Genomic DNA, 26,604 nt, shown 5'->3' with positions numbered 1-26,604 from the left:
ACAAGAACAGAAACACGAGAACCAGGGCCATAGCACTGCGCTGACCCAGCTATAACCACCGTGAGCACAGTTGCGGGCCACTGCAGCGTAACACGATTTTATTAGAAATTAGTGTTTGTTTCCATCACCTAGGCTGAGCAACAAAGAATTGCAGTTATGTGACAAAGAAGTGCTGGGCCATTCTTTAGGCAGAGGTCAGTCAGGTAAGAAATCGAATAACACCCGGTACTGGTTACATGGGGTCACCAGCAAGTTTCCAGTTTTCTCAGAAACCGACAAGGTTTGACCTTCATTTATGCTTTCTGTTTACTTTCCCTGGGCTACTCAGAGTTGAAAAGTACACAAAACCAAGAGCTGCTTTCTGATTGGGCCTGAGGAACTCAAAAGAAAATTCTCCAAGCCCTTATGCCACAAAGTCTGGCTAAAGAAGCTAAAGTTACTTCAGTGATTTCAATGTTAGTATTTTTCTTAAGACCAAGGAGATAGTTTCCATCAGTCCAGGACTACTGTGCTTTCTCAGGAAGAGACAGGTCACCACTCAGACAGCTGAGGATGTAAATGTCAAAGCAGTAAAGAGAGGCTGCAGGACTGGGGAGGTCAAAGGACAGGCATTAAAATACCTCAGTGGGGAGCTGGGCCTTGAGCATTAGAAGGCTTCAGGAGGGCAGCGGAGGAAATAGGCCAGTGGCCTCCGGCAGGAGCATTCCAGTCTCTGTGGGAAAGCCACAAAGCCAAAGCCGGAATCTGGCCAAAGAAATGGATTTGTCTTCATCTTGTTACTCCAGTGAAGGCTGAAAGAAGTGTTTGAGCCGATGACCAGGGTGCCTTGCCTGAAAGTCTGTATTTTCAAGGCTGTGACAAGTGTAAATGCCTGGTTAGTCACAGTTCTCGGGCCCCATCATGTCATTTCAGGTCCTTGTGGGTGTCTGCTAAGCTTGGCCTGGCATTTGCCCATCGGGTCAGCCACAAGCAGGCCACTTAGCTATCGTGACAGCAGTCTGGAGAGATGAACCTGATAACCTGTGTTCCTTCCCAGGTGGCTACTACCCAGTGGCTACGCTGTTTTGTTAGGCTGGCTGATCCCTCCCTGATAGCATTCTTTTGGAAAAGAATTTGGATAAGCAGCCTCCCAAGGGCCAAGCCAAACAGAAGGCAGTGAACGAAAGCCCTGAGGAGGAACTTGCACCCTTGCCCAAAAGCTGGTGCTTGGCAGCTCTGTGGCCATGTGACCCAACAAGAAAGAAATGAAGAAACCTTTCAAGGGACTCAGGCTGCTCACATCACCCTGCATCCAGGCGCAGCACTAGGCAGAACCACCGCCCTCGGCCGGGACACAAAACCAGGAGAACGGGGTGGGGGGCAGTGGATATATGGCCAAGCACATGCCACCTCTGCACAGGGCTGCTTGGGACGCAGAGCTCATGCTCACTGTCCTCGGATGGGCATCCAAGCGCAGTGCCCACAGGCTCCACGGCCTTCCCACTGTGGCTCATGTTCCTGGCCCCTGTGGTGGCTCTTTGGCTTTCTGGTGAGTAAAGCAAAGCATGCCTTGAGGGCAAGAGAATCAAAAAGAGCAATCATGTTAGACCCTAAGAGTCAGTTATGTGACTTTAAGATGTAGGGGTAAAATGTCCTTTCTCATGGGCCTTTTTGGCACCACGGTTCCCAATTTAAACATCCTTCCTTCCTGCGGGCTCTCTGGGCCACCTGCTTGGGCAGCCCAGCAAAGCCAAAGCTAGTAAATTTTTTTTGGTGGTGGTGGTTTTTGTTTTGTTTTTATTGCTTCTCTAGACCCTCTCTGATTCTGCAGGAAAGAGGGGGTTACGGTCAGAAAAAGATGATGTGGGTCAGGGCAGAATACAAATCTCCTGAATAAAAGTACAAAGTGCTTTAAAGAAACTGATCCCAAAGGCATCAGGAAAGGCCAAGGGCTCTGCCCTGCCCAGGGTCCTGGCACCCTCAAGGGGTAGCACAAATACCCAGTGCCCTCATTGTTACAGACTTAAAACTATTCGTTTCCTAGATAATTTTTTAAAAAACAAAATTGTGAAGCCTGTGCTTAAACACCATAAGGAAGAAGGAGCCCCACCTTCTGTGAGAAACTGGGCCTCCACAGCACCAGAACGAACCCATTCCCCACGGACCTCAACAAAGGCCTAAAGGTAGCCCCTCAGTGGAGCAAAGGGGTACTCCACAAAGGGCCAAGGGGAATGTTTTTGTGGGAGGTGGGCTGGTCAGTCCATTGGCCCCGGGGGCAGCAGCAGCTCCCTGTCAGGAAGGGCGAGCAAAGGGTCCAGGACTTGGTCATCTTGAAGTGTTCAGGGAGCAGGGCAAAGGAAGGTGGTCCCTCTCCTGCTCAGGCCCTCTGACTTCCTGTCATGCCTCTGGGTGCTGGGACAGAAACCCAGCCAGCAGCAGCGTGGGGTGGCCAGTGGGGCAGGGTTCCACAGGAGGGGGGACAGGGTGTCCTGTGTCCTGACTTCCCTGAGGGTCTCGTCAGTCGCGATGGGTAGACTGGTGGCCGAGCTGCCGGTCATCGTAGGTGCTGTAGCGCTTGACGTGGATACGGCGGACACGGTCCCGCAGTTCAAAGGCCTCCTCATCTTCACTGGGGGAAGCCTGGCTGCGGCTACGGCTGGTGGCCTCCAATAAGGAGTTGTCGGGGACTCGGGGGGTCTCGTACAGTAGGACGTTGAGAGTCTCCTCATAGATTCGGGCCTCTGGGAACTCCACCTGGGATTAGGGGGCGAGAGAACCCCATGAGGTTTCCTCCACGAGAGGGAGCCGCACGTCCGGGCCCTTGGGTCTGTGCTGGCTCTACAAGGCCGCCTGACCTGTCTCACAAGACAGACGGCCTTCCGGCTCGTGAGGGAGGGAGGCCTCTCTGAAGATGTGAGGAGGTGCGCTCTGTGGACATCAGGGTGCCAGAGCGTAGCGCGCTGCCCGGGCCCCACCCAGTCCCAGGCCAACAGACTAGTACATGTAGAGGGTCGGGCCTGAGCTTTGTGGTCAGACCTCGGCTTAAATATGGCCCCCCCATTTACTAGCTGCCGGGCCTCGGTTTCCACATGTGTAAAAAAATCAGGGTTCATATCTACTTCAGAGTTGTGAACATTACATGAAAGACCGGGGGGCGGGTGCCCGGATGGCTCGGTCGGTTGAGCATCCGACGCGGTTTTGGCTCAGGTCATGAGCCTAGGGTCACGGGATCGAGCCCCACACCGGGCTCCACACTCATGGAACCTGCTTGAGATTCTGTCTCTCTCCCTCTGCCCCCCTTCCCAACTTGTGCTCCCTCTCTCTCTCTCTCTCTCTCAAAAAAAAAAAAAAAAAAAAAAAGGGGATGGCATTCAAGGCAGCTGAATTCTAGCCTAACTTGAGCTTCCAGCCCTGCCTGTCTCACAGGTGTGGTACGAGGGCTCAAAAAGTTCACGGAAGAGAAAGCACTTAGGAAGGTGACGGGTGTTGCTGCCACTTCCACAGTGTAACCAGCCCCCACAGAGACCTGTCCCTGAATCTTGACTCCGCTGAAACGTGCACATGGGAGTCCCACCCCCAAAATGACAGGAAGAAGCAGGGCTACCTCCTATAAGCTGTCCCCCACCCCCAACCCTGAGACCGCCCAACTGGAGGCACTGCAGTGGCCGTGCAGGTGCTACACGAGCTCGGGGCTTTGAGCCCTCACCCATGTGACCGTCCCCCACATGAGCTGCCCTCCGGGCTCAGCGAAGCCCTGCCGCCCCCCATACAAACATTCTCGGGGCAGCTACTCCCTGGGGAGGACAGCACCCGCTTGCGGCCCGGGAGAACGGGGTTCGCGGGGTCCGTGTTAACGTTCATCTGTCAAATCCCTCCCGTACCCAGCGCCACGTGGTCACTGCAGAGGCTGAGCTGAGTGACCAGGAACCCACAAGGAGCAGGGGCCGGAGGAGAGATCAGAGCAGCTGCTTCCGCCAGCCTGCACCGCTCCTCCTGGGAGCCGTCTCGTGTTCGTTCTGCTTCTGCTAAATTCACACTGTCGTCCCCATGTTTGCAGATGAGGAAGCTGAGGCTCATGTGGTTTAAACGGCTCAGACGATGTCAGAAAACTAGTAAATGGCGGAACCAGAATTCAAACCTGAACTGGGCCAACTCCAAAGACCCAGTCCTTCCCCCTGCACCACGCTGTCCCTTGCTGGTCGGCGGCCCCTGCCTCTCAGCTGACCCAGGAAAGCACTCCCCAGCCGCTCCCCGAACTCCTGGAACTGCCCAGCACCATCACGTGGGTTTGGGGGAGACAGAGCAAACCGCACTCCTTTTTTGCTCCCTGTGGTGAAAGGCACAGCTGGGGCTGCGCTGCTGTGTCCCGTCCCCCCCACGCAGAGGGAAGCCCGCCACACCTTGGTCTGTTTCTTCTCCGTGGCGTACACGATGGAGGTGCAGCACACCTCTGCCAGCTTGCGACCCTGGCCATAGAAGGACCAGCAGCAGATCTCATCGCCGATGACGTCCTTGAGGAAGAGCACGCGGCCGTTGAAGCGCAGGGACAGCTTGTCAAACAGCTCGATGTTTTTCAGCAGGTGGTCGTCGGAGTTGCTGAAAAAAACCCATGAAGGCCGGTGGGCCCAGGAATGAGGTTCCGGCACAAGAGAGGGGGCTAGCTGGGCGTCTCCTCTCTGTCCCTCCCCATCATGCACAACTGAGAAAAAGCCAAGATGCCAGAGGGAACAGGAAGAGAAAGGGTCACGGGGCACCCTCTGGGTTTGGGGGCCTGTGAGGAAAAAGAGGGGAGTTGGTCTTAAGTTAAAAGCAGAGAGAGGGGCCCCTGGGTGGCTCAGTTGGTCAAGCGTCTGACTTTGGCTCAGGTCATGATCTCATGGTGCGTGAGTTTGAGCCCTGCATCGGGCTCTGCACTAACAATGCAAAGCCTGCCTGGGACTCTCTCTTGCTCTCTGCCCCTCCCCAACTTGCATGCACTCACACGCATGCGCTCTTAAGTAAAAATAAACTTAAAAAAAATTCCACACATAAAAAACAAGTTAAAGCAGAAAGAACTGAAGGAGGGAGGTCTCCTCTCATTAGGCCCATAAGGAAGGAGTCTCGCTGCCATCGAGGCAGGAGGATCCCCTCCCTCGCTGTAGGGGTGATCCTGGCAACAGGCCCGTCCACAGGACTTACTGAGCCTGCGGCCTTCTGGGTCTAGCTAACTGTGGCCCAGCAGTGAAGCACAATGGCTGGCTTACGTCCTCGTCCACCTCATAAGATAATGCTGGGAAGACACCTGGCAAGCTGCCTGACGTGGCACGTTGGAGTAGGGGGCTGTTCCGTGTTCATTCTCATCTATATCCTCAGCCAGGGCCCCGCGCCAGGTTCCAGACGCCTCTGCTCTGATTTCCCTTCTACTCTCCGTTCTTCCCTCCTGAGACCCGGGCCCTTCCCAACCCTGCCGGGAGTGCAGGCGGCTTCTCTTGGGTCTGCCGCCCCGTTGCTGGCTGGCCAGTCATTCTAGCTACTTCTGCGGGCCTTCCCCCAGCCCCGGTGCCCACCCCCTCGGCCCCCAGATGCCCACCCTACCTGGTGTAGGAATACTTGTTGTTGCTTCTATTGTACAGCAGCTTCACCACGGGCTGGGAGGGAGGAGAGCGTGAGGGCCAGGCCAGGGTCCCATCCGCCCCTGCCCGCAGCCCTCAGAGGTGCCAGTACCTTGGTGGAGGATTCGATGAGCCTCTCTTCCTCTTTCAGGGATGTGATGATGGGGATGTTGCACACGGGCTGGTAGGAGTCCTTCTTGTCCTGGGTGACACACACAGCCGAGAATCTTTTTTGAGCTCTCTTGCTTGCCAGCCTAAGCCAGGCTTTCCCCAGGAGCCGTCAGAGCCCCTATGCCAAGGCCACCCTCTGCTTGTTGTGGAGGCATCTGGCAACAGAAACTGCCAGCCCGCAGGCAGAACCCCGTTTCCAGAAAACCTAAAATCCAGATATCAAGGCATAGAAACCGGAAGCTGGGCTTAGTCATACCGCCTGAGTCCGTCACCTTACAAATGGACTGGCTGCCAGTGTCCTTGGCCTGGGCAACACCAACCTGGTGTATCTAACTTGGTTTGGACTCACGGCACTTGTCACACAGCCTTCCGGGAACTGGACCTTAGTGTCCCCAAAGCACAGGACAACTCCCTACCTCCTCAACCTAACGCGACCATATCTCCGTACCTGCAGAGCAGTCTGGCACATGTTCACCAGCCCCTGAATGAGGTAATATTTTGCTTCAGCCATCAATTCCTTGATTTCCTGCCGGTTTTGCGGGAGGATGATGGTGTCATCTCGGAGGTAATTCAAAATGGTGCCGAAGTGCTTTCCGCATCGGTCTATGAGGATCCAGCCTGGGGATGCAGACAGGCCCCAGATGGTGACTCTCTGCCTCCAGGCCGCAAGCAGCAGGAGAAGGCCACCTGACAAGCCTGGTGGCGGGTGGTAAGCAGCATGCAAGCCCAGAGCCCCCACCATAGGGTAACAGAAGCAGAACACAACCTCTAGCTCTTAGGCCTGTGGCTGTTCTTCGACCAAGAACTGGCACGTGCTATGGGGACGCAGGCCCTCCGGGCCCTGAGAGAGCCCACAGACACCGAAGCTCAGGACGGCTCAGGCCCACCTCCCGGGAGCACGGAAACCCCCGGGCCCTGCTTGTCTTCCGTGTACTGCCCAGTCACTACAGCAATGGTTCCTGTGAGAATCTAGTCCTCTGTGAATAGTTAAGAAGTATGGATCTCCTCCCTGGAAAGCGGGTAAGCACACACCGTTCCACGTCCGATTTCCAAGAATCCCGAAGCTCTTCCGAGGACTCCAGGTGAAGGAGTCCTGTACTAGGTAACAGGAAAAGTCAATCTAGAGTCTAGTTCTGCCAGGCGTAAGCGCTGCCCCAAAGGCACTTCCTCAGGGACACTTCCTTCCCTCCTCAAGCCAGCCCAACAAGCCCCGACGCCTCACCTTCTTTGTCGGTCAGCACCTCCATGCGCCCGCTGAACATGGCCTTGAGCATGGTGTCGTGCCGGGTTAGCGCCCGCACGGTGGTGTAGTACAGGGAGCCACCCACATTGAGCTGCACGTATTTGTTGCCCAGGCCGCCTCCCTTGAAGCCGCCTAGCTTGGGCTTGGCGCCTGACGCTGGGCACAGACAGGTATCCCCTGACATCTCCCGCTGCAGGTAGATCACCACACGGCAGGAGGTCGGCTTGGAAGGCTCCGCCGTGGTGGAAGGATCACGAGTGAGCGGCCAGTAGAGGCCAGAGCCTCATACTCTCAGCACTGTGAACAGGAGATGGGAGAGGAGACAGGAGTCAGCGGAGGACAGCCCTCAGCCGAGAGGGGCCAGGAGATCCCAGGAGACTGTGCAGTCATTCTCTCCTTGACCGCTGCCTAGACCTCGCAGAGGCTCAGGCCCTAGGGCAATAGCAAAAGAAGACACTCCTGCTCTTGTTTCCGGTACCAGGAACCAGAGCAGTCTCCCAGAGCCCACTCACCATCTCACCAGCCTCCCTGAGACTCGGCTCAGCTCTAGGCAGCAAGGAGGTCTAGCAAACCCCTGGAGTTAGTCGGAGATGCTGGAGGCACAGACTGGGCAGCAGAAGTCTGCACCCTGGGGATCCACAGTCCTATTCCAATTATTTTCTTCCCAAGGTTCCCAGGACCCAAGACTTCCCGCCAAACCTACTGGGAAGCCAGCCAGCGCAGGAGATTCCCAGGAGCCAGAGGGACAGGATGCGCTTCCTTTCAAAAGATTCCAGGCTCAGAAGCAGCTGCACCAGTGCTCACAGTGAGCGCCGCCCGGAGTCTGGCCTCAGAAAGGAAAGTAAAAGCAGCTTCAGGAGAGCCCGGAATGAGCCAGGCGGGAGGGCACCGTCCAATGTTCCTGGCAGAGGTTACTCTGGCCCCAGGGGGATTTCCTGACCTTCCCCTTTCTTGGCCCCAGCCCTGTCCCAAGTTCCTGAAATTGTCACCACTTTTCAGGAGAGAACAACGACAGGATGGCTATTTTTACTTCTTTTTCCTGAGAGGAGGCCCAGCAGCCCCATCTCTTCCTTTCGTTCTACCCACAAGACTGGGGAGAAAGGGCTCCAAAGGATCAGATGATAAATCTAAAAGCAATTAAGTGATTTGGAAACTGAAACGCTGATAGGCATTCATAGGAGGGAGGAGCGAGGAAGCAAAGGAGGGCACAGCCAGGTCACTCCTCATGATCTAGATTCTATACGCTTCGGTTTCCTAAGGAATCACTAAAATGCATTCACTGGAAAAAAAAAAGCAAACATCCACTGCATGTTTACTATGGTCTAGGTACTAATCTAGGCACTTAATACATACATTACTTCATTTAATTCATTCAGCAATAAAACAATACTGAGTGCCTACTAGGTTAAGCAGTAGGAACAGAGAGATGAAAAGATAGTGACATTGCCTCGAAGGAGTATAAAGAAGCATCACAGTGTTAACCAGAAGAAAAATAATAAGAGTTAGCCTTTATTGTGCCCCTGGTATGTGCCAGGCACTGAGGATACGGAAGACAGTAAGTCATGGCCTCACGGAGCTTACATTCTAGGGGGAGGATCCAGACAATTAGCTAGAAAATGAATACATAAGCGAGCAGTTCCAGAAGGTAAGAAATGCAGTAAATAAACTAGTGACAAGAGGGTGACTAGGGATTAGTACTAATTAGTACAGGGAAAGCCTCTTTGGGAAGGCGACATTCCAGCTGAAGTCTGAAAGCGCATTCCAGACAGATGGGAGAGTAAGTGCAAAGTTTCTCAGTTAGACACAAGTTTTAGGAGCAGAAATAAGGCCAAGATGTCTAGCGCACATCTTGGCTTGATGTAAAGTCAGATAACACAGGGGCCAGATCATATTAAAGAGTCTGCATTTTAGGCAGGGGCGCCTGGGTGGCTCAGTGGGTAGTGTCCGACTTCGGCTCAGGTCGTGATCTCACTGCTTTTGCATTCGAGTCCTGCATCGGGCTCTGTGCTGACAGCTTGGGGGCCTGGAGCCTGCTTTGGATTCTGTGTCTCCCTCTCTCTCTGCCCCTCCCCTGCTCACACTCTGTCTGTCTCTCTCTCTCAAAAATAAACAGGAGTGCTTGGGTGGCTCAGTCGGTTGGGCTTCCGACTTGGGCTCAGGTCATGATCTCACAGTTCGTGAGTTGGAGTGCCACACTGGGCTCTGTGCGGACGGCTCGGGGCCTGGGGCCTGCTTTGGATTCTGTGTCCTCTCTCTCTCTCTCTGCCCCTCTCCCACTTGCGCTGTCTCTCTCTCTCTCTCTCTCTCTCTCAAAAATGAACATTTAAAAAATTAAAAAAATAACAAAAGTAAATAAACATTAAAAAATTTAAAGAGTCTGCATTAAAAAAAATTTTTTTTAATGTTTTTATTTATTTTTGAGACAGAGACAGACAGAGCATGAGCAGGGGAGGGCCAGAGAGAGGGGGAGACACAGAATCTGAAGCAGGCTCTGGGCTCTGACTTGTCAGCACAGAGCCCGATGTGGGGCTCGAACCTGTGAACTGCAAGGTCATGACTTGAGCCAAAGTTGCATGCTTAACCGACTGAGCCACCCGGGCGCCCCGAAAGAGTCTGCATTTTATATTAACTGCAACAGCAATCAATTGGACTGTTTTAAGCAGGGGAGTGATAGGATCCAAGTTACTCACACTTTGAAAAGATCACTCTGGCTGCCGTGTAGAGAATGGACTGTTAAAGAGTGCAAGAGAGCACGTGCGAAGACCAGAGGAAGCAGCAGTCTAGGCAAGACGTGAAGGCCTGGACTACACTGTTGGTCACAGAGACCGAGAAAACGTGAAATTGCCTCGTGTAGTTATCACAACACGCACACATTTACAGTTACACATCACCTCCTGCAGGTGCAATACAGGAGCAGTGTGCTGGCTTCCCCAACTTTACTGCTCTGCTATCCAAAACAGCACTTAGCACGATGCCAAGCACCTTTTAAAGTATTTAATACATGTCAGTTAGATTGATATTGTCCCTAAAAAAGATTTAGGTAGGTCCCTAGGAAGAATGTCCGTCCAAAAAAGGGCCAGAGTGGTTGCTGTGTGCAGTTCTGAATTTCTGAGACTCACTTGCCCCAAGGATGAGATGACCCCTCACCGGCGGATTGCCCAATCAGTAAGTAACACACGAATAGTGTGAAATCACCTTCCTCCACTCACCCCAAAGGAATAAATCCACCCCTTAACAGGTTTTAGCAAGTTCCACGTGTATTTTGTGTCTGGCCCCGATTTCCCCAGGATAAAGAAAGCGCACCTATGCTCTGCTAAAGTAAAGGAACTCAAAGGCCAGGCGGCGGCCAACGGAGCCTACAAAGCAATTGCTTTGAGCCCTGGACCACGTCAGCTCAGATGCCGCCCGCTCAGATTCTTCCCAGACCAATGGGCTCCAGGAATCTTGTGGCAGGTGACGCCCCACAAAGTAATTCCACTGAGAATGAAGTTTCCACTGATAGCCTCAGTGCTGTTCCTTCCGGACTTTGTGTGTGGATATTTGGGGATGTCTGCCTGGGGCTGAGGGCGTATCCGTCTCTCTCAGCGAGGCTGATGGGAAGCTAAGCAGAATTAAGGGCAGGAAAACAACCACGGCCATGGAAAAAGGTGGGGTCCTAAAGGAAGAAGGACCCAGAAATTCATCACACTAGGGTGGGGGCAGCCGATCTTGGGTTGAGGGGGCGGATCTAGCAGAAATCTTAGGTGTAAATCTCAGGCTTCGTCTAAAGGGTCTGGAAAGATTTGGAGAGACCCAGCCTCCCTGTGGTCTTCCCCGGCCCGCACCCGTCCTCACCACCGAGAAACAGACCGATTCTGACACCCATCCCAGTGGGAGATGTGAGCTCTCCATCTCCCCTAAGCCGTTCCATGCCTTTTCCCCAGGACTGGGTGGGGCTCTCTGCTCCAGCCCCGGGCCCGTCCATCCTGTCCCCCAGGGCAACCTCAGCCCGGCTCTCACCGTCCGCGGCGGGCGCTTCTCCTCCTAGCTGGGTTGCAAGCCGACCCCGTGCCGCCCTGGGCTGTGGCCGCCTGCCCGCCAGCAATCCCGGGCTGTGAGCTCACATCCTTCGCCCGCGCGCGGACCCCGCCCCGAGCCGCGGCGCAACCCCGCCCGCCCGGCAGCCTCGGACTCCACGGCCGGGCATGCCCAGCACCCAATCACGGGGGGAGGGAAGGGCTCCTGGGAGTACTCCGCGGAGAGCGCACAGCTACTTCCTGCGGCCTTTCCGGCGCAAAGGTCTCTGGGTCTTGTAGGCAGCCGACCCTTCTCGCGGGCCTCTGTTTCCCAGCAGGCTCTGCGGGCTGGGCGGGGTAAGTGCTTCCGCAGTCAGGTAATGACGTTGTGGGTAAACAGGTCCTGTATCCGTGGCAGCGGCTGAGTCCGGCGGGCGAGGCACCGGCTGCCGCTAACCGGGGAGAGAAGCTGCCTGTCGGAATCAGCCCGGGCCGCAGCGCGCCGCCGGTACGGGGTTGGCAGGTAGGCAGTGACTGCGGGCCGGGGGACGCGGGCGGACCCGGGGCGAGTGAATCTGACAGGCCGAAAGAAACGTGGGGATTCCGCGCGGTTCTTTGCGAGCGGTGTTACACCCAGCTTGGGCCTGGAACTTAACGCGCTGATGCTCGCAACGGTCTTGTGAGGAAACTGCGGCTCAGATAAGTTCAAGGCGCTTGCGTAGTGTGGACAGCCAGCTCCATCACCCAGGTCTTCCTGACTGTGTATGTATGTCCCGTGCCCTTTCCCCCCACCCCGCCGACGGCGCCTCCAGTGCGGGGAGTGGAACTGGGGCGGAGAGTGTCGCCGCTGTCATCTTCTGGGAGCTCCATGCGGCTCTTGTGCCCGGTGTTCCGCAGATGCTCAGACACGCACGTGTGGTGGGAGTTGGAAAAGAATCTGATAGTTGGCTGGGAACCCTCCCCCTACCCTCCTTCTCCGGTCCTATCCATCTCATTCAACTCTGCCCTCCAAACATCCAGTTGGCGCTCAAGCCAGATACATGGAAATCTTGCCTCTTTCCTTCCCTCATCCCCAAACTCCTACGTTCATCCAGTCCTTTACTAAATGCTATCAGCTCGGCTTACATAACGTCGCAAATTGGAACCCTTTGCTTCAGCTCCAAGCCTTCGTTACTGTAAGAGCCTTCTCTGTTTCCACATTCATTCCACAAACATTTGCTGAGTGCAGGCACTCGGTATGTGCAGGCACCGTGCTAGATGCCAGGGTTACAGTGATGAACCAAGTTAGGTGTAGCCTCCCTCTTCTGTTTCCTCCAATTCATTCTCCATCCTGGGTCACAGTGATCATTCCAAAAGGCAGATAGGACCACTCTGCTGAGAATCTGCTGGCTGCCCGCTACCCTTATGATAAAATCCGGGCTCCTGACTGCGGCTTTCAGAGCCCTCCATGAACCAGCGCTGGCCTCCCCATCTAGACTTACCCTGTTCCGCACTCCCCCTGTTCACTGGGTTTTAACCACACTAGGCTTTGGGTTCTTGGAAGGCATTACATTTCTTTTAGCTTCAGGATCTTCACCCAGTGCTTTTCCTCATACTGTTGTCACAATTTGTGGTTATTTGTTTGCTCTCTGTCCAGAGGTCAGGAACTGAAGCATCTTCTTCACTACTCTGTCTCCAGAGCAGGGACTCAGAAGGTGTCTCTGAATAAATGCCTCCTCTCAGGGACGGGAGTGGCAGTCGGAGCAGATTATTTGCTCCCTCGGGTTACTGGAAGCTTTCTAGAGCAGTTGGTCTGATTAATCACCTGGTAGGTGTTCAGTGCTCAGACTGTATGTGTAAATGTCACAGAAAAAGCAGGAAGACAGACCTTTTAAAAAGCTTGATTAAAATTGAAAAATAAAAGAGAAGTACTTCGAGAGGCAACTATATTAAAAACAAAAAAAAAGCTTGATTAAAAGGAAGCTTGGGGGGCGCCTGGGTGGCTCAGTCGGTTAAGCAGCCGACTTCGGCTCAGGTCATGATCTCGCGGTTCGTGGGTTCGAGCCCCGCGTCAGGCTCTGTGCTGACAGCTCAGAGCCTGGAGCCTGTTTCGGATTCTGTGTCTCCCTCTCTCTGACCCTCCCCCGTTCATGCTCTGTCTCTCTCTGTCTCAAAAATAAATAAACGTTAAAAAATTAAAAAAATAATAATAAAATAAAATAAAATAAAAGGAAGCTTGGGATGATTAAAATGTTTCAAAAGGAAGATGCTAGCCTATTTCCTTCCAGTAGGCGAAAGGCTCTGGGCCACAGTCAGACAGTCTGTAGACACGCATTTGTTGGCCCACAGTGTTGGATGTGGTATTGCCTTTAAATTTTTGAATTCAGTGCTTTCCTTTCAAAGTCAGATTTCATGTATAAATCTGGATTTTTTGGCTGTCTTGAAAATCAGTTCGGGTAACCGGGGGACTGAATTATTTTTTTAACGATCGCTCCTCCTATGGTATACCTGCTCTGGAAAGTTACTCCCACAGTCACCCCATGTGGAAGAGAACTTTTCTAAGGAAGCCAGAAGGAAAACAGCTGGGGGAGGTGGGGGCAGAGGAAAGGGCTGGCACAGCACCAGATGGTGGTAGCCTTTGGAAGACCTGGGGTCTTGGAATTGGTATAGCAGCCAATGGCTAGCCCTAAGTAGCATTGCCTCCTTTTGTAGACAGGGCGTGTCCTTTTGTTTATTTTATTTTATTTTTTAATGTTCATTTTTTAGTTTTTTTAGGGTTTTTAAAAAATGTTTATTACTTCGTTTTTTGAGAGAGCAGGGGAGAGAGTGTGCGTGAGTGGAGGAGGGGCAGAGAGAGAGGGAGAGAGAGAATCTCAGGCAGGCTCTGCACCTCCTCAGGGCTCGATCCCACCAACTGGAGATCATGACCGGAGCCAAACCAAGAGTCGGATGCTTAACCGACTGAGCCACCCAGGCGCCCATTTTGTTTTGTTTTGTTTTGTTTTGAGCCAGAATGAGGGTGCGTTTTCATTTTCCCGGAATTGAGGCTTCCTTTGGACCCAGGAGTTCAAGGTGGCCTGGGAGGGGAAAAGATATCCCTGCTGGTCCTCCTGCCCACAGAAAGAAACCCAAATGCCTTAGCTTGGCGCACACGGTCTTCCTGATCTGGTGCCAGCCGACCTCTTCAGCTACATCCTCGGTCCTTCCATATTCTAGACTGCTCAGTGACTTCAGGCTCGTGTCTGTGCTATTTTCCCTGATTGGAATGCCTTTCCCCAGCCTCCTTACTTGGTATGTGCTTGCTGACACGCCATTCCTTTTTGTGTTTTCTGCTGGAGAGAGACCGAACCAACTGTAGTCCTAGTTCAGGCAAGCATACAGTAGCCTGTGGCGTACATTGTGGGTAAGGTTCTTCCTCCCGGCTTCTTTTTTAACTCTGATCTTTAATTCACGCAGCTTTCCTCGTTTGCTTTTGGTGTTATTCCAGTACTGTATTTGAAAAGCTTTTTCGTGTCCTTTTGGGCACCTAATTGGGGATAAATATGCTATGGCTTCTCACGCTTAGTTCAAATGTGACTCCTCCGTCCCAAGCCGACCGCTGTGTTCTCCAGCGCTTGCGCGATATTTCTGTAAACGCACTTAACACAGTGTACTTTTCAGTTTACGTGTCTGTCTTCCTCCAGCTAAACTATGCGCTCCTCCCGGGCGGGCACCATGCTCCACTCATCTTTGTACCCCCAGCATCTAGCAGTGTTGGCCTGTAGAAGGCACTCAAGAAATGTGTGTTGAATGAACGGTGCCTGTGACAAGCAGCTGGACTTTATTCTTTCCTGACCCTTGCTCCTATGACACACCTCCTCCCGGCTGCCACTCTCAGCCCTTCAGAGCAGAACTTCTCTCCTCTAGGGAAGCTGGAAGGGAAACAGGTGAGGCTCAGAGAGGTGGAGGCAGAGGGAAGGGGGAGCCTTTGGAGGAAGAGCATCTGGGTTTTTGGCGTTGGTGTCTGGGGGCGGGAGCGGGGCTGGCCTGGGAGCAGGCATTTCCTTGGGTGGCTGGGAAGCGATTGGGGATTCAGCCTGGTTTCTTCACAGCTATGGCCAAGGACATCCTGGGTGAAGCGGGGCTGCACTTTGATGAGCTGAACAAGCTGCGGGTATTGGACCCTGAGGTTACCCAGCAGACCACAGAGCTCAAGGAGGAGTGCAAGGACTTTGTGGACAGTGAGTGTCATTTGGGGAGACGTGGTGCCACTCAGCTTTGAGCTTCCAACTGTGTCCCGCCCCCGCCCAGCCCCCAGCCCTTGTCCCTGCCAGAGTGGAGCTGTGGCTCCCTGGAAGTGGCACCCGGCCTTTATCAATTCCCATGTACTAACCACCTCGTCTGCCCGCCCTGTAATGCGCCCATGTGGTCCCACACAGAGCACCAAACGAAACGAATGGTGAGATGCGGAGGATGTCCCATCGTTGCTTTTCTTCCCTCTCAGAAACCTTGAACCTCACGGAAGCAGAACTGTGGCTCGGGGGTGGGAGTAGTTAGGTACTCCTGATTCTTGGAAGAAATAGTTTTCTCAGTCGCGGGATTACCATCACTTGGAGTGAAAATTGATTAACTGGAGTCTCCAGAAGTAGCTCAACAGACTCAATGAAGTCCTATTTTAGCTGGATACCCAGGACACCTCCTGTCCCAGGAGGCCAGCACCCGAGAGCAGCAAATACAGAGCATGTGTGGTTAAAGCAGGGATTTCTGAGCCTTCTGGGCACTCCATGGTCTGCAGAGAGCTTGGCTGGTGAAAGGTAGCTTGGGCTCCCTTGCCAGTCTTCTGACTGCATGCCGTCCCTCCTCCCTGGGTCCTAGTTCACTCCTCAGTAGGACGAGGTCCCCCCACACCCAAGGACGTTGAAAAAAGCGAATGGGAGATTAGCACCTGAATGCTTTGAGCTCTTTATTAGCTCTGCCCTCCTCGGGCAAACCCCTGCCCCCACCACCACCATTAACTGAAACCTAGGGCCGTATCTGTGGCCAGTCAGGAGACCGTGTTCACGTCCTGAGTCCGTCCTTCTGGGGACATGCCCCTTGTGCTTCCTGTCACTCCTGGGGAGGGCAGGATGGAGTCCGTGTGGAGGATGGGCCACCGGGAGCCTCACAGACAGAGGTCAACAGTCACCGGCTGGCTCAGTTGGGACTCAAGGTCCAAGTGTGCCCTGCTCCAGCTCTGAGCGCCTGGCCACCCTCCTCTGGGTTTAGACCAAGGGTGGAAGACTCGAGGCCCGTGTGTCAGACCGCTCGGACACACATTAGCCCGGCTCTCGCCACAAGGGAACACGAAGGGAGTGATGATGCAGAGAAAATAAAACATTTTGTTTTCTGTTCTTCCCCTAAAAGAAATTGGCCAGTTTCAGAAAATAGTTGGTGGTTTAATTGAGCTTGTTGACCAACTGGCAAAAGAAGCAGAAAACGAGAAGATGAAGGTAAGATGAGCGTGCCTTCTCCATCTTGGCCTGGGACACGGTTCACCAGCCTCTCCTCCTGCCCGCTGGACTTTTTCTTGCTGGGGGGGGGGGGGGGGGGGGGGGGGGGGGTATTTTAAGTAAAACGGGATTCTAAGTAACAATTCCCAGTCAACTCTTTCCGCTAGTCGAACTCTTTTATGCTAGTACACTGTCATCATTTCATGTTCACATCGCTGAGATGGGTGGTCTTATGCTTTTGTAAGTGAAGAAGGCATACAGGGGAGTCAGTGACCCGGCAAAGGACACAGGGCTCAATGGTGCACCAGAGGGGCCACTGGCACCCGTGTGCCAGACTCCGGGGGCGGGGGGACTCGCGGATCTGCCCCTGAGCTGCGATGCAGGTCTCATCAGGTTATTCCAGAAGCTCTGGGGCTCGACGGTCTGTCCCCGGCTGGGCACTGAGACCGCCCCCGAGTGGCCCTCCCTTGGCTGAGGACTTAGCTGAAGATGGTTTTAACGAAGCCACGACCTTCTTTCTAGGCCATTGGTGCTCGGAACTTGCTCAAATCTATAGCAAAGCAGAGGGAGGCCCAACAGCAGCAACTCCGAGCCCTAATAGCAGAAAAGAAAATGCAGCTTGAAAGGTAAGAGGTGAGGGTGCAAAGAAAGTTCTTTGCTCGACTGCAGTTCTATTCTTCCTTCTTGAGTGGCCACCTCTTGTCCTTATTCTTCACCATTGTCCTCTCGGGAACAGGGTCCCACTTGCCATCTGACTTGAAGACTTAAAAAAATAAAGTCAAGGCCTGTTTAATGAGAAGGAAAAAGGACATTTGTTAATACAAAACCACCTCTAGTGGTCTGGGAGCTAGAAGGCTCCGGTAGCGAGTCCATGAAACTGGCTAGTTCTTCTAGAGGAAAAGACCTGGAGACTTCTCACGGGTGGCCCTGGGTTGGGCTTCGCCTCTTTCTTTCTTTCTCACCCCAACTTCTTCATTATGAACTCACACCATTTCTTGGGATCGTTTAAATCGCTTACGTTCTTCTCTAGAAGAATTAAGTCCACGGTTTATTTCATCCATTTTTAGGGCTTGTAACAATTTTGTTTTTCAGGTATCGGGTTGAATATGAAGCTTTGTGTAAAGTAGAAGCAGAACAAAATGAATTTATTGACCAATTTATTTTTCAGAAATGAACTGAAAATTTCATTTTATAGCAGGCCGGGCAAAAAACAAAACCCAAAAAACCTCTGTACCAATCCAGTGACTTGACCAATGACCCAAGTATGTCCTGAGAGATGGTGTGGAAAAAACGCAGCATCTCTGAAGGCAGTAAGCAAGTCTGGGGGGCTTGTTGGAAATGTCAGCGCACATCTGCTGGGCAGTTACCCCATGGCCACAGTGGTCCAGGCTCTCACCTCTTGGCACTCTTAGCCTGAACTGAGCAGTCTGTAAATTTTGACCCTTTTTTTTTTGTAAAGTCACAAAGCTTTCAAAGGAAGAGCAATAAATTATTGTTTTCAAATGGCTTGATCTGCCTCTTTTCTGCTGCCCTTGAAGTGTACACGGAACACCTTGTAAGGGAACCCCGGACGCTCTAGCCCCCAGGCCACGAAACGAAGCAGACAGTCGTCAGCAGCTACCTTTATTGGGACCGGACACAGGTGTCAGATGATACCCCATCAATCAGACCATTATGACTTGTGAGCAAAACAGATAAAAAGAGGAAGGACCAGTTACCATCTTCCATGCATTCACTGAGTTTTTGTTTTTGAGTTGGCCTTGAGTACGTATTTAGAGAAAACTAAGGAACACCAACGAAGAGCTCCTGTATTTACACCACGGACACGTCAGGCCCCCCAGCTGCCCCTCTACTTAGAGAACAAGCCAGGAATGATGACAAAACTATCAGGGAGGTGACGTTATCCCCCCCCGGAAACACACTTCCAGAACAGGTTTGAGACACTAGACCTCAGAGCGGGACTTAATGTCAGGTGGTCTGTAAAAACAGAAGACTAAGGTCTTTAAGGAGACTTAAAATCTTTTCTGGGATGACCCGTTTAAGACAGAAAGAAAACACCTTCCAGCGTAACCCATTTCTGAAAGTCAGGCCAGAGCTAACCGTTGAGCAAAACCCAAGTCTAAACCTCTTACAGGACCTTTCCCCCCACCAGAGGGGGAGGCAAAAAAACCAGGATATCGTTTTTAATGAATATTAAAGTCACAGTTTTAAACTTAAAAATGGCCTGAAACATCCCACTCTTCATTTTGCTGATTAATGACACGCTGTAGAGAGTCATGAATCGAGGGTTTAGTCACCTGTACGTTGTGGGTCAAGCGACTCATGAACATGCCAAGCAGGCCACGTGTCTTAGGAGTTTATCCAGTTTCTGGTCTGGTCCTGCTCCCAGCGGAACTTGGGTACACAGTGAGGTATTTGGCTCCACCTCCCTATAACCCAGCCCACACCCCCCTGTCCGTCCTCAGGTGATTGGTCCGTTGGTGCCAGTGTTCTCAGAAGGGGAGGGTCTGATGGGGCTCCTGCCAGTGTCTTGCTCTTGTGTGTTGCTGGTGTGGTTCGAACGCTACCGAAAAACATGGGTTCTGAGCAGTTTTCTGCATACCGGGTCTAACAGGAAACTGCCCTGTGGGCATCTCCCGCCGGGCCAGTGGTCATTTCTCTCATTTCTTCTTTCTTTTCTCCTCATACTTGTAGTAGGGGCTCCGCAACATGAAAAGCAGAAGCATAAGAGGGATGAGAAAGTAGGGGGCATAGACAGATACGAGGGTTAGTCGTTCGTGGAAAGTCTTAGGTCCTTGTCCTTTGAAACCACTGGCTTTGGAGAAATCCTCAAATAGCAATGTGGAGAGAATTGGAATTAAAGTTGTCATGGTGTGAACGGAGTAGATGATTGCAGGGGTGCGGATCCACCGGCAGCCTCCTGAAGTTGGGGGAAGAGAAAGAGGTAAGCGTTAGGTATGTCCACGACTCCAGGGGCGCCCACGCCAGTCTCCACGCTTGCTCCCTTTCCACTGAATCTACCTCCTTTCCAAGTACAAACAAATGGAAAACCGGATGTGTTCTAGTATCTCCTAATGCACAAAGCTGGGGCTCTAGCCCACCGGCTGCTAAAGCGCCAAGGGTGGGGGTTGGAACTTAATTCAGAAAAACTCTAGTGGGGCGCCTGGGTGGCTCAGTCGGTTAAGTGTCTGACTTCAGCTCAGGTCATGATCTCGGGGTTCACGAGTCTGAGTCCTCTCTGCTGCCAACACCGAGCCCACTCTGGATGCTCTATCCCACTTTCTCTCTGCCCCACCCCCACTTATGCTTGCTCTCTCTCTCTTTCAAAAACAAAAAAATTAAAAAAAAAAAGAAAGCAAGAAAAACTCTAGGGCAGTAAAACGGCCATTACGATCTACGCCAGTCTGGCCTAAAAGGCAGGGGGAAGGGCCTGCCCACAGCATCTGTTGAATAATTATATATACAGGTGAGAAGATCAACAGATTCTGCTGAGATGGATTTGGGAGCTCCAGTGGGAAACCGGTTGTATGAGCTTAGTTATCATGTACGTTAGTATGGCCCCCGTCTTTCTAAAAGCGTTAAGTCACACGGGAACACTGTAAGAATAAATGAGAAGTTAAGCCCTTCAGGGATTAGCCTGATGCTACCGCTGAAAAGCCAGTATGGTGCTCCCCAAATCGGAAAAATAAAAGCTAATGATAAATTCTGCAGGGGTAAAAAAAAGACAATAAACAGGAACAAGTTCGATCTTGAAGCAGCCTCAGGTGTAGGAGAGATCTCCAGGTGACAGTCGTTCGGCTCAGCTACCCACACAGGCATCCACCTGAGCCACGCTGATGTCCCTTTACAAGATCTGGCCATTCCCACCCCACCCTAGGTGACCCTCAAACTACAGGGATCACTCTCCTCTGAGAGACTTCCCCCAAAGATTTCCGGGACTGGGTATCAGGGCAAAAGTGGGATTTTCCAGTTACCAACCTTTGAAGAAGGCATAGGCTGCTATGGGGAAGAAAGGCAGCTGCAACACGAGCTCGCAAAACAGGAAGGACTTAAACCACGCTGGGGGTTCCTGTAGCAGAGGGTCTCTGAACTCCTTGGCGTACCACTTCAGCAGGTTTCTCAACTGAGGAGAGAGAACGCGCACATTGAACACAGCCACCTGGCAGGACAGGCTGGCCGCTCCAACCCCCGAAGAGTCCCTCACTGCCCAGCCCCGAGGCAGCCTAGATGGCCCCTTCCTAAAGACTCCCTAGCTCTGACTCGAATGTTCCCTCCTCCAAGCCTTCCTCAGCTCTTCCAGCCCCTCTGCTACCCGTTCGTGACTCCGGATAACACTAGCCCTGTATGTCAGCCAACGGCTGTGAAAACCATCCTAACATTTGTCCTTTAACAGCAGCTGCACACCAAGCTCCGAGGGCCAGACTGCCTCAAATACAGAAATGAACTGAGTTTCTTTGTCTTTTTCGGGGGGGGTGGGCCTGGAACGGAAGGGAGAGAAGTTTAACCTCTTTAAGATGCACTTTCAGGGGCGCCTGAGTGGCTCAGTCGGTTGAGCGTCCGACTTCGGCTCAGGTCATGATCTCGCGGCCCGTGAGTTCGAGCCCCGCGTCAGGCTTTGTGCTGACAGCTCAGAGCCTGGAGCCTGTTTCAGATTCTGTGTCTCCCTCTCTCTCTGACCCTCCCCTGTTCATGCTCTGTCTCTCTCTGTCCCAAAAATAAATAAATGTTTAAAAAAAAAAAAAAAAAAGATGCACTTTCAGACAACTGAATCCCTAAATCTCAAGTTCCTCGTCATTCTTAACTACTGTAGTTCTGAAGAGTTCTCTTTTAGGAGACCCACAGGACATCTGGAGAACAAACTGCCCCAACCACAAACTGTAGCGCTTCTAGGCTGTCAAGGCTTGAGGGTTAGCAGTCCTGGTTCTAGCTTGGGGCCCACCCTCCTCTGATTACACTGTTAAATCAAAAGATGCAGATCCAGGGGCGCCTGGGTGGCTCAGTCGGTTGAGTGACCGACCGCCTTTTGATTTTTCACTCAGGTCATGATCCCAGAGTTGTGGGACTGAGTCCCGCGCCAGCTCCCAGCTGAGCATGGAGCCTGCTTAAGATTCTCTCTCTCCCTCTGCCCCTCTCCCCGACTCATGTGCTCGCGTGTGCTTCCTCTCTCTAAAAAAAAAAAAAAAAGATGCAGACCCATGGCTACCAGCAGAGGAAGGAAGCAGAAAGATTAGAGGTTGCCCATTCTGTGCCTTTAAGGGCCCAAAGCGTAGGGCTCCCTCGCATCACATGGGACTACCAAAGGTCTGTCACAGTTTACATCCTGGAGATGGCGCTGTCCTGCCACACCTGTCTCCAAAGCTAAATATATATATATATATATATATATATAAAATATCAAATTACAGCAAATAAAGGGAACTTCCAATGTAAAGATTTAGCTTGCAGTGGAAAAGCCATTTTTTTCCATTGCAATATTTTTCCTGTTAATTTTTAGTCAAAAGATAAAGGCTCACCATTGTGAAACCAAGGCCTCACCACTGAAGCTGAGCTTTAAGCAAATATCCAGAAACAAACATTCTGTTAGCATGATATTAATTTCAGAAAGGCTCTGGCTAGATTACCAGTTTATCGACCGGGTGATGTCTAATTTGTACTTGATCTGAAGTTGAAACTCACAGCAATACCCTTAGCTTCCTTCTAGGCACTCTTCAGGACGGTAAGGTGGCAGAAAAAAATTCATAAAGGTTAAGTCACTGCACCTCTCCTGGGCTCTATTTCCTCGTCTGTGCAACAAGCAACTTGAGCCAAATGTTTTTGGAGATCCTTTTTTTGCTCTCCAGATTTTCTTTAAAAAATATGTGGGGGGGGGGGGGGGCGCCTGGGTGGCTCAGTCGGTTGGGCGGCCGACTTCGGCTCACGTCATGATCTCGTGGTCCGTGAGTTCGAGCCCCGCATCGGGCTCTGTGCTGACAGCTCGGAGCCTGGCGCCTGTTTCGGATTCTGTGTCTCCCTCTCTGACCCTCCCCCGTTCATGCTCTGTCTCTCTCTGTCTCAAAAATAAATAAACGTTAAAAAAAATTAAAAAAAAAAATATTGGAGGGAATGACCTGCTGTCAAGATTTACCGTAGAAATTTAAAAGGCATCCTGGTTTGATTTCATTTTCTGTTCCATTTGTATACAGTCTATTTCATAATCCAGGATGAGATCAGCAAAACTCAGCCAGCTCTTGTAGGTCATCAATTAGGATCCTAGCGCCCGCCCACAGTCGCCCGCGAGCCGCATGCTGCCGGAAAGGACCTGGACTAAGGGCTGAGGGAAAGCAAACCGCAGGCCCCTGGTAGAGTGAAGGGCTCTGGGGGCGGGCGTTGGGCAAAGCACTTAAATCTCACTGAACTTGCTTCCCAATTATAGCACCTACTTCACTAATGGGAAGATTAAATGAGTTAATGTACACGGTCTTTAGAACAATGGCAAGCACAGAGTAAATCTTACAATTACTTAGTTGAACTTAACACGCATGTGGAGAAATTCAAGTTTAATCGTATTAAGAGTGCAGCATGCAACTGGTCCTTAAGAACTACTCTTATTAGGTAAGTCCCCCAAAATGGTTTATTACCTGACTCACATTTTCTGTTTTTAATTTTTATTTATTTCTGAGAGAGACAGAGTGTGAGCAGGGGAGGGGCAGAGAGAGAGGGAGACAGAATCCAAAGCAGACTCCAGGCTCCAAGCTGTCAGCACAGAGCCCGACGCGGGGCTTGAACTCAGGAACCGCGAGATCATGACCTGAGCCGAAGTCGGACACTTAACTGACTGAGCCACCCAGGCACCCCTATACCTGACACATTGGACTCCACTTACCATTGGTATCTATTAAACTACTGACCTGGCCTATAAACAGGGATTTTTTAAAATAGATTATATTACATTTTTAAGGCCACAATCCATTTTTTTGTTTATTTCTTTGATAAAGTTTATTTATTTGAGAGAGAGCGCGCATGTGCGGGCTCGTGAGTGGGAAGGCGGGGAGGGGGAGAGATAGAGAATGAGAGTATCCCTGCTTGGGATTGAAGGGCTTGAACTCACGAACCGTGAGATCATGACCTGAGCCGAAACCAAGAGCCGGTTGCTTAACTGAGCCGCCCAGGCACCCCTGGCACCAGAATTTCTAAACCAGGAATTGCCACTGAACAATCCCGCACTTTTCTACCTTAGGATGAGCACAGGCTGATTTCACACCCAGACGCTCACCTTAAACAGAACCAATGCTACCAGCTGCAAACGATACTGCGCAATGCCTTCCCCATCCTCTCCATGTTCCAATCCAAACTAAATTCTTTTTGTTTCAGAGTAAGAGTTTTTCCAAGTATTGACCGGTTCAAACCAAGGAAGATCAGCCCCAACCATTATGGGATCGCCACAAGCATTTTAGTTCTAGGAGAAAATTCCTTCTATTTGGGGAAGAAAAACACAACAGATGTGAAGATTGGGCATTTTTTCAAAGAGAATCTGAGAATCCCTCAAGGCTTTTATTATTATTTTCCCCATAACGAAGCAACAAAACCATCAATCTCAACTCCAAAGCAACAAGAGTGAAGAGAGACAACGGCCCTTCCAAAATAGGATCCCCCCCCGCCGTGTCGCCAACACCTTCAAGCAGCATCAGATAGAAAGACACAGACATACACAATTTCTGGCCAGGTCCCACTTGCAATGGCCCTTGACCTTTTACAATAAGTCAACATTAAAACTGAGAAAACTTTACCAATCAAAGAGATAAGCTGAAATGGGGTCTTTATGATGCTGGACACATTTGAACTGTATTTGGAGGTGGTAGGCAAGAACCTGTGGGAACGGCATATTCAGAAGAGATCAAGAAAGCACCAGCTGTTAAGTCCGGAGTAACCTGGAGTAACTAACGTTAAGTGCCCAGTTATTAAAGGGACTCATCACGCCAAACACTAAACAGGCAGCCTGCCTGAGTTTTGTTGGCCACACAGACTCTGAAAACCACAGACAAGGCTCCTTTCTTCAAGGCAACTAATGGCTGGTGCAGAGCGGTGGCGACCTGCTGAGAAAGCGGGTGCTACCTGGGTCTGTGTGGCAGGCCGAGTAACAGTCCCCAAAGTTCCTAATCTCTGGAAGCTCTGAACGTAATTTTATAGGGCCAAAGAGACTTTGCAGATGTGATTAAGGTAAGGGTTTTGAGTCTTGAGATGGGAGGTTATGCTGACTACCTGGTCGGCTCTAAACGTAACCACAAGTGTCTGTATAAAAGTGGGGCAGAGGGGGGGCGCCTGGGTGGCTCAGTCGGTTAAGCGTCCGACTTCAGCTCAGGTCACGATCTCGTGGTCTGTGAGTTCGAGCCCCGCATCGGGCTCTGGGCTGATGGCTCAGAGCCTGGAGCCTGCTTCCGGTTCTGTGTCTCCCTCTCTCTCTGCCCCTCCCCCATTCATGCTCTGTCTCTGTCTCAAAAATAAATAAACGTTAAAAAAAAAAAAATTAAAAGTGGGGCAGAGGGAGACTGGATTACAGAAGAGAAGGCGGCCAAATGATGACAGAGGCAGAGACCGAAGTGATAGGGCCACAAGCCAAGGAACACTGGCAGCCACCAGACTGGAAGAGGCAAGGAACAGATTCTCCCCTAGGACCTTCAAAGATTCCCCTAGGCCTGCGAGATTCATTTTCAACTTGTGACCTCCAAAACTGTAAGAGAACAAATGTTTAAAGCCATCATGTTTCTGGTAATTTGTTACAGCAGCAACGGGAAACTAATATACCCTGTATGTGTGAGCTTGTGACTCTCCTCCCAGAAACCACAAGGCCCACACAGTTTTGCATACCCCATGGTATACCCCAGGGGTTCAGGGACCTCAGGTGAAGCACCCCCCCCCATCCCCGCTCTGCAGAGAAAAAGCATCTAAAGGGAAACAGGTAGACAAGTCAGTCTTGCCCACAGTTCTGCACACAATATGGAGAAGCACAGAACTGAGGACAGGAGCTCCCCGGGAGAAGGTTACAGGGTCCAGAGGTGAAAGGACCAGGTAAAGTAAAAACGGTGGCTCTGAAGAAACGAAAAGCATTAAAGCAAACTTTGGGGTAAAGAATACTCATTAACAACGAGGAAATGGGGCTTCTCCCCTCTATTTCTAGTCAGGTGATCATTCTCACTCGAACCTAATTAAAAGGGCTGATTTGAAAAGGTGTCGTTAATTTACTTACGAGCTTTCGAAGTCGCTGGATCCTAAGACCGAAGCAATGACGATCCGTGAATGCCCTGTGTTATGGGTCTAATGCTACCTGCACTATTGCTTTGGGATTAGACGTTATTTTAAAGCTCTTTCAAAGAACACACAAATCCAACACGTGATTGAGACACTGGTTCATCCAGGCTACTTCCCTCAAATACAAGTGACCAGAGGTGGGGTGTTGAGAGCCTTACGCATACCCAGGGAAGAACTGTCTTTAAAAGGACCAACGTGTCTGCCCCAAGCAGCTTGGGATAACGGTCCGGACCATCGAAAACCCCAAGCAAGACGTCGAGATGAAGGGTGAGGAGAGGCTGGGGCACGGGCAGGACCTAAGAAGGGAGGGAGGGAAAGGGGGGCAGAACCCTGGCTGGGCGGCGAGCGGGGGAGGGGAGGTCTTGGGGACGCCGGGGAACGATCGCAATGCGCGGAGGGGCCCCAAACTCAGCGACCGGCCGTCTGGACCGACCGTCGCCCTCACCTCGACGGGGTAGAGTTCGCGCGGCAACACCACCTGCAGGTCCAAGAGCAGAGAGATGGGGACATGGGAGAGGAAGTAGAGGCCCAGCAGCCACTCCAGACCGCGCCGGACGCCCAGAGCCCCCATTTTCGGTTGGTTGCGCCGGTGACGAGCGGATGCCGCACTAGCCCGGAAAGCCGACGTGGGAAGTGGGCCCAACCCGCGCCGCGTCCCAGGACTCCGCGCCCTGACTACCCGCCCCGCCCCCGAGAGGGCTACGTCGGCCACTCCCATTGGCTGGCTGCAAAGCCCCGGCGGGAGCGGCGCTCGCCGTAGAGCACGCCCATTGGCTCGTACAAGTATAGCGTGTAGAGGAGGTGCCACCCCAGACCATTTCCATTGGCCGTTGGGGGCGCCGCGTGGAATGGGGCGGGGTTCCTCGCTCGCCGCGTGGGACGGCTCTCGGGCT

General features: G+C 52.0%; 3 protein-coding genes across 6 annotated transcripts; 1 reads left to right on the top strand and 2 right to left on the bottom strand.

Annotated features, from left to right (window-relative positions):
• Positions 1-81: 81 nt before the first annotated feature.
• TNFAIP1 (TNF alpha induced protein 1) lies at positions 82-11,277 on the bottom strand. 2 transcript variants are annotated; one of them, XM_049637909.1, is made up of 7 exons: positions 10,984-11,270; positions 6,964-7,281; positions 6,190-6,359; positions 5,683-5,772; positions 5,554-5,606; positions 4,380-4,575; positions 82-2,733 (listed from the first exon to the last, which is right to left on the bottom strand). In XM_049637909.1, the coding sequence occupies exons 2-7, from the start codon at positions 7,166-7,168 to the stop codon at positions 2,497-2,499; spliced, it is 951 nt and encodes a 316-aa protein (XP_049493866.1). In that variant the 5' UTR covers positions 7,169-7,281; positions 10,984-11,270; the 3' UTR covers positions 82-2,496. The 2 variants fall into 2 exon arrangements, with proteins under 2 accessions (XP_049493866.1, XP_049493865.1); XM_049637908.1 differs by lacking the exon at positions 82-2,733 and having other exon boundaries at positions 3,638-4,575; positions 10,984-11,277.
• An 86-nt stretch (positions 11,278-11,363) lies between these two features.
• Positions 11,364-17,863, top strand: IFT20 (intraflagellar transport 20). Of its 3 annotated transcripts, none has more exons than XM_049637920.1 (6): positions 11,364-11,502; positions 14,700-14,884; positions 15,050-15,178; positions 16,341-16,426; positions 16,949-17,052; positions 17,519-17,863. In XM_049637920.1, the coding sequence occupies exons 3-6, from the start codon at positions 15,052-15,054 to the stop codon at positions 17,598-17,600; spliced, it is 399 nt and encodes a 132-aa protein (XP_049493877.1). In that variant the 5' UTR covers positions 11,364-11,502; positions 14,700-14,884; positions 15,050-15,051; the 3' UTR covers positions 17,601-17,863. The 3 variants fall into 3 exon arrangements, with proteins under 3 accessions (XP_049493877.1, XP_049493875.1, XP_049493876.1); XM_049637918.1 differs by having other exon boundaries at positions 14,642-14,884; XM_049637919.1 differs by lacking the exon at positions 14,700-14,884.
• A 170-nt stretch (positions 17,864-18,033) lies between these two features.
• Positions 18,034-26,390, bottom strand: TMEM97 (transmembrane protein 97). Its single transcript, XM_049637917.1, has 3 exons — positions 26,157-26,390; positions 20,405-20,549; positions 18,034-19,346 (listed from the first exon to the last, which is right to left on the bottom strand). The coding sequence occupies exons 1-3, from the start codon at positions 26,280-26,282 to the stop codon at positions 19,087-19,089; spliced, it is 531 nt and encodes a 176-aa protein (XP_049493874.1). The 5' UTR covers positions 26,283-26,390; the 3' UTR covers positions 18,034-19,086.
• Between the last annotated feature and the right edge of the window lie 214 nt (positions 26,391-26,604).

This window comes from Panthera uncia, chromosome E1 (genome assembly GCF_023721935.1).
Source record: "Panthera uncia isolate 11264 chromosome E1, Puncia_PCG_1.0, whole genome shotgun sequence".
NCBI lineage: Eukaryota > Metazoa > Chordata > Mammalia > Carnivora > Felidae > Panthera > Panthera uncia.
Note: the sequence above shows the minus strand (reverse complement) of the source record. Positions and strands in the feature narration are given on the sequence as shown.